This window comes from Palaemon carinicauda, chromosome 30 (assembly GCF_036898095.1).
Source record: "Palaemon carinicauda isolate YSFRI2023 chromosome 30, ASM3689809v2, whole genome shotgun sequence".
Classification (NCBI taxonomy): Eukaryota; Metazoa; Arthropoda; class Malacostraca; order Decapoda; family Palaemonidae; genus Palaemon; species Palaemon carinicauda.
Window position 1 is genome coordinate 89,506,308 of NC_090754.1, and position 7,500 is coordinate 89,513,807.

The 7,500-nt window shown below is 40.7% G+C and overlaps 1 protein-coding gene across 1 annotated transcript in view; it reads left to right on the plus strand.

Annotated features, from left to right (window-relative positions):
- Nucleotides 1-7,500, plus strand: part of LOC137623343 (uncharacterized) — a 1,305,328-nt gene that overhangs the window by 1,089,895 nt on the left and 207,933 nt on the right. The window contains 1 exon segment of the mRNA XM_068354157.1: nt 416-523. Within this exon segment, the coding sequence (XP_068210258.1) occupies nt 416-523 (108 nt within the window).

The window sequence follows — 7,500 nt, forward strand, 5'->3', positions numbered from 1 at the left end:
AGTCCCGCTCAGACTCGTTAGTGCCATTAGTGTCTGCAACCTTACCATCCTTGCGAGCTAAGGTTGGGGGATTTGGGGGAGCCCATAGGTCTATCTGCTGAGTCATCAGCAGCCACTGCCTGGCCCTCCCTGGTCCTAGCTTGGGTGGAGAGGAGGCTTGGGCGCCGATCATATAATATATGGTCAGTCTCTAGGGCATTGTCTTGATTGCTAGGGCAATGTCACTGTCCCCCTTGCCTCTGCCATTCATGAGCGACCTTTAAACATGAAACATTATTGGTAATTTTGAACTCCTTGCTAAATGTAACATAAATAATACTATTTCTATTGTATTGTTAGCTGTAATGGCTGTGTTATGTTATTATCCTTATCAATACACAGCCCGTAATTGTAAATTTTTTTTCTACATCCGCAGGAGTGGAAGCTGGCGTGGAGGCCGACCTTTGTGGACCTACTTGCATACCAAGGCCTTGTGATTCCACGGCCACCCAGACCCCAGCATCACCCATATCTGTCTCTCCCGGTAAGATCATGAGATTAATGCTATTTCTTGCTTTCGTCACACACATTTATAGATAGATAGATATTTACATATATATGTATAATATATCTATCTATCTATCTATCTATATATATATATATATATATATATATATATATATACACACATATACATACATACATACATACATACATACATATTATGCATGCATGCGTATATCGTGAGTTCGAGAACTTATCCTTTTATTTATTTCAACATTAGGTCGTTGTCCCCAAGATGAGTCAACTACCGATAAATGACAAGACTTTTATCACTGCTATACTTACAGTATACCTTAATTGGGGAAACGTGGATAAAATATGTGCAGGAGATCTTGAGAACTAACGTTAGCTGCTTCGTACACCTTCACAGAGGGCTCTTCAGTAGCAAGCCTCCATGCACACGTCTCTTTTTCTATATTTTCATGGCTCCATCGTATATGTTGGCTTTTTTTAACGCCCCTCATGAATGGCAGAGGCAAAGGACATTGTCAATGTTCTAGCAAGACAATGCCTCAGAGACTGACCATATATTCGTATGATCAGTGCTTAGGGGGCCTAAGCACTCAAGCTAGGTCCAGGGAGTGCCAGGCAATGGCTGTTGATGACCATAGTTCACATGGATGATGAGGTTGTTCACGTTACAAAAAAAAAAAAAAAAAAAAAAAAAAACTATCAAGCTTGATCCGGACTCGAACTTCAGTCCAGTAGAATGCAAGGTAGGGATGTTTCCAATAGACCACCACCAAACCATTCTTCTCTGTGTCCATTTCACTTAATCTGTTTGACGCTTTCCAGGTCTTTTCTCCTCACTCCCAACACTTCCGAATGATACTCTCATTTTCTACAACCCATCGTTCCCACACATCCACCCAAAGCTTGGCCTTCCTCTTGTACTTCTACCATCAACTCTTGCATGTGAGAAGATAGTTCGGATTAATTTGCTTTTGCCATTCTAATGGGAACGATACATACATACATATACCAAAGGCACTTCCCCCAATTTTGGGGGGTAGCCGACATAACGTAGAGAGTAGAGGTCCCCTTTTTTGTTTTGTTTCATTTGTTGATGTCGGCTACCCCCAAAATTGGGGGAAGTGCCTTTGGTATATGTATGTATGTATCGTTCCCATTAGGATGGCAAAAGCAAATTAATCCGAACTATCTTCTCACATGCAAGAGTTGATGGTAGAAGTACAAGAGGAAGGCCAAGCTTTGGGTGGATAGATGGAATGAAGAAAGCTCTGGGTGATAGGAGGATAGATGTGAGAGAGGCAAGGGAGCATGCTAGAAATAGGAATGAATAGCTAGCGACTGTAACGCAGATCCGGTAGGCCCTGCTGCTTCCTCCGGTCTTCTTGTGACCGCTGAGGCATCAGCAGTAGAGGATTCAACATAACTTCATTTCTGGTGGATAACGGGGAAGAATGGGCTGTGGCACCCTAGCAATACCAACCAAACTCGGTCGAGTCCCTTGTCAGGCAGGGAGGAGCGAAGAGAAGAAAAGTCTCATTTTGTTCTTTTTTTTATGTCGGCTATCCCCAAAAATTGGGGGAAGTGCCTTGGTAGGTAGATAGATCTTCTAAAGTATACTAACTTTTTTTGATGCTCCTAATTTCCATTTTTCACTTACTTTCTCACAAACCTTACTCCCGTTTACACTAACTTTGAACTCGCATACGCTTTCAAGCATTTTTATTAGTTTATTTTTCTGTTCTTCACTTTACTCATTCAATTTTATATTATCTACAAACTTCAACCATTCCCAACACCACTCAATCCCCTCACATTTCATTTATATCTACTGACCCTCTTTGACATCTTAGATTACTCCCTCCATGTAGACATAATTATTATTATTATTATTATTATTAATATTAATATTATTATTACTTGCTAAGCTACAACCTTAGTTGGAAAAGCAAGATGCTATAAGCCCAGGGGCTCCAACAGGGAAAATAGCCAAGTGAGGAAAGGAAACAAAGAAAACTAGTATATTTTAAGAACAATGACATTCAACTAAATATTTCCTATATAAAGTTATAAACTGTGAAAAATTTAACAAACAAGAGGAAGAGAAACTAGATAGAATAGTGTGCCCGAGTGTACCCTTAAGCAAGAGAACTCTAACCAAAGACAGTGGAAGACCATGGTACAGAGGCTATGACACTTCCCAAGACTAGAGAACAATGTTTTGGATTTTAGAGTGTCCTCCTAGAAGAGCTGCTTACCAAAGCTAAAGAGTCTCTTCACCCTTACCAAGAAGAAAGTAGCCACTGAACAATTACAGTGCAGTAGAAGAAGTAGAAGAATTGTTTGGTAATCTCAGTGTTGTCAAGTGTATGAGGACAGAGGAGAATCTGTAAAGAATAGGCCAGACTATTCGGTGTATGTGTAGGCAAAGGGAAAGTGAACCGTAACTCTCTCTCTCTCTCTCTCTCTCTCTCTCTCTCTCTCTCTCTCCTCTCTCTCTCTCTCTCTCTCTCTCTCTCTCTCTCTCTCTCTCTCGCGGTTTTTTCTATGGCCAAGGTACCCTCTTCAACACAGGGAGTACATTGTAAAAAGCATGTAGAGGAAACACCTCTTCGACACTTGACTCTGCCAAACCAGACACCCACCATCTGCAGTTTGAGACTTATGGGAGGTGACATCGCGTAAGACATTGCCACACAAACCACACGAATTAAACAGCTCTCTCTCTCTCTCTCTCTCTCTCTCTCTCTCTCTCTCTCTCTCTCTCTCCTCTCTCTCCTCTCTCTCTCTCTCTCTCTCTAAGATTCAAGTATTGTATATACAGATCGACATGGTAATATTCACTTGCTTACTTGAAAATGGTGAACATTTTATCAGCCAGTCGATAATTATTTTCTTTTACAAGGCGTGACCTCTTAACCCTTTTTAGTCTCGGGAAGGTATTCGTGGAAGTTTTGATGCTGCACTGAAGGTGAACATTTTACAACCTGACGTGACATTTGCCAAAAAAAAAAGAAAGAAAGGAGAGAGAGAGAGAGAGAGAGAGGAGAGAGAGAGAGAGAGAGAGAGAGAGAGCGAGAGAGAGAGAGAGAAAAGTTCATCTGTAGAAGCTCGTGTCATGTGGTTGGAAGGTCAAATATATCTCCTCTAGATACTAAAGAGTAAGTGTCTGACTATATATATGTATGTATATTTTCCGGTCACGCTAGGCTCTCCCCGTCCCGCAGGTAGGGGGGAGAGGAAGTAGTGATACCTTGGTGAGGAGGGCAATTATTATCTTTACTGAATAATATATATATATATATATATATATATATATATATATATATATATATATATATATATATATATATATATATATATGAGAGAGGAGAGAGAGAGAGAGAGAGAGAGAGAGAGAGAGAGAGAGAGAGAGAGAGAGAGAGAGAGAGAGAGAGAGAGAGAGATTGAAAAGATTCTTTACATTTTTCTAGTGATTTCACCGTAAGAATAGAAGTAGAAATAGTCAGCATTGCTTGTTTATTTGCTTTTATTTTGGAAGCATTTTCGTATGTTTACTCTTAGCGCTTAGAGTAGAAAAATTATTTTTCATGAGATTTGTGTTCAGTTAAGCCAGAACTCTAGTGATTTATTCTGATTTAAAGGTGCCAATAAAGCAATTGCATCGCTGGCAATATAAAAATGGACATAGGTCTCTGTCGCGCTTTTTATTTTTGGTGCATCTTTAGAGAATATAAAGTTTTCCTTTCGCCATATACTTATGGGTCTTTTGAGATAACAAATATTGAGGCATTATAATATATATTATATATATATATATATATATATATATATATATATAATATATATATATTATATATATATATATATATATATAATATTTATTATCTACCTCATATTACGCCGTCCTTATTAGCAAAATGCCACGGGACTTGCAAAGCTAGCTTACTAGAATGCTTGAAATATCACAGGAGGTTGGGGTCAAGATGAATAGAAGAAAGGGAGAGAGGATGAGAACGGAATATGCAGTGGTAGATGAAATATCATTTGAAAGAGAAAGGATTAATGTGGTAGAATCCTTTAAATATTAAGGAACTGTGATCTCTAATACAGGGTCTTTAGAATTGGAGTTTCTTGAAAGATTGAAAAAAAAAATCAGACAATGGCTAAGTTAAGTAAAATTTGGAAATCAAATCGCCTGCAATTATGTATAAAAATCAGACTATATATCAGTTCAGTGAGGTCTGTGTTACTGTATGGACATGAGTCGTGGTATGAGAATGAAACAATTCCCATCAAATTTTGTATATTTGAGAACAAAGTCCTCAGAAAAATATTGGGAGCTGAATGGCAGAACAGGATTAGAAATGAAACTATAAGAGAAATTACTTAAGTGCCACATGTGGATGAGATCATGGTGAGTGGTAGATGGAGATGATTTGGGCATGCTCTTCGTAACCCCCCCCCCCCATAGAAAATAAGTTCACCAAACTTTTGACTGCAAGGTACTAGAAGAGTTGGAAGACCCAGGCCAACAATGCAGAGGACTATGAACCGTGAAGTAAGAGATGATGAATGGAGAAGTCTTGAATTAAAAAGCTCTAGATAGAGACGACTGGCGAAATCTAACTGAAGCGATTTGCGTCAATATGCGTAGGAGGAGATGATAATATATATGTATATAGATTATATGCATTAATAACCATTTTGTTTTTATGATACATGCTAGGCTATTTGTGATCAGCGCCCAAGTCGCCTCTCCACCCAATCCATGACCAGGGTGGCACCGTGATGCTACAATCTGTTTCCTCAGCAGGTCATCAGGAATTAAGTTGCTAGCCCACACCTTTCTTCTTAACCCCACAAAGTCAAACTAGAATCCCTTGACAGGGTGGAGCTAAAACTGATTGATACAGCAATGCCTGATTCCTTATGGGATAGCATTCATTCAGGCTCGTCTTGGGCCATCCTCATCCTCTTAATTCATTCCTTTGATACCAGGCGTCTCAATGAAATTATATACCCATTCATTTGTTAGGTTCATTAGATAACTGTCTATATATGATGTTATTATTATCATCAGCCATTGGTAGTCCACTGCAGGACTAAGACTTCAGACATGTCATTCCACTCCCGTCTGTTTATGATCTTACTATGCCAGTCTATACTGTAAATTTGTTTAGCACGTTTATCCATCGTCTTCTCTTCCTTCCCCTGTATCTTTTCCATTCTCTAGGGATTCTTTGAGTTGTAACCAGCTCATGTTCTAAGGCTTCAGTAAGGCTCTAAAGTTACTGATGCTTAAGTTAATACTAGGAGGACCATCTCATTAAATATTTCTCTTTTTAGAGAGTTGCATTTTACTTTTCTTAATCTCATTTTGTTTTTGAAATGATCGATTGATTTATTTGGAGTTTTAAAGCATCCTCTTGAAATGAAATGAAATGAAGGTTTTAGGTTGGGTGGTTTGTTTGTCTTAATGTTAGTGAAATTAAGGGTTATATTAAATATTTAGGGATATTTGTCCGTCATACTAGGTGTGCAGTTTATTCTAATAGTCATGCCTTTTCCATCATGAGGCTCTAGTATTCTAAAATTTTATTCCAGCTATGACCAAGTTGTGGGAATGATTTTCCTAATCAGGTAGTTGAAACGGTGGAATTTCAAAGGTTCAAGACTTTCAGCGAAACTTTTTATGTTGAACAGGCTGACATATGTCAATTTTTATAGTTTATATATGAAAGATTTTTTTTTTTAATAATGATACTGTTCTTTAAATATTTTGTTTTAATTGCTCATTAACTCCCTTGTAGTTTATTTATTCCTTTCCTCATTGGGCTATTTTATCGTTATTGTAGACTTTGGGCTTGTAGCATCGTGCTATTCTATGTAAGGTTGTAGCTTAACTAATAATAATAATAATAATAATAATAATAAATCTACAAAAAGGGGATATTATGGCTCACGTTAATTAGGTCCCAGAGTCAGAGGGGCTCACGCCTAAATAACTTTCAAGATGCTAGACGTTTATCCGGCATAAATTACTCCTTTTTTAGAACATGTAATTATCTACTTAGCGAAGAATGTTCGTTACCTTGAGAGACTATCGGGGTCAGGATTGTTCAGGTTATTATTTATAACCCAAGTTTTCTTCTCGCTCTTGAATTTCAGCGCATCACTTGAGCAACCCAAAGCTCCTTCTTCATCGTTTAAGTGGTCCCCATCATCACCCTCACCCTCTTTTGCCAGCGACTGGCTCTCCCCATCATCGCCATCACCCTCTTTTGCCAGCGACTGGGTCTCCCCCATCATCGCCGTCACCCTCCTTTGCCAGCGACTGGGTCTCCCCATCATCGCCGTCACCCTCTTTTGCCAGCGACTGGCTCTCCCCATCATCGCCATCACCCTCTTTTGCCAGCGACTCGGGTCTCCCCATCATCGCCATCACCCTCTTTTGCCGGCGACTGGGTCTCCCCATCATCACCCTCACCCTCTTTTGCCGGCGACTGGGTCTCCCCATCATCGCCCTCACTCTCTTTTGCCGGCGACTGGGTCTCCCCATCATCGCCATCACCCTCTTTTGCCGCGACTGGGTCTCCCAATCATCGCCATCACCCTCTTTTGCCGGCGACTGGGTCTCCCCGTCATCCCCATTACCCTCTTTTGCCAGCGACGGGGTCTCCCCATCACCCTCTCTTGCCAGCGACGGGGTCTCCCCATCATCCCCGTCACCCTCTTTTGCCAGCGACTGGGTCTCCCCATCACCCTCTTTTGCCAGCGACGGGGTCTCCCCATCATCCCCGTCACCTCTTTGTCCAGCGACTGGGTCTCCCCATCACCCCCATCACCCTCTTTTGCCAGCGACGGGGTCTCCCATCACCCTCTCTTGCCAGCGACGGGGTCTCCCCATCATCCCCGTCACCCTCTTTTGCCAGCGACTGGGTCTCCCCATCACCCCCATCACCCTCTTTTGCCAGCGACGGGGTC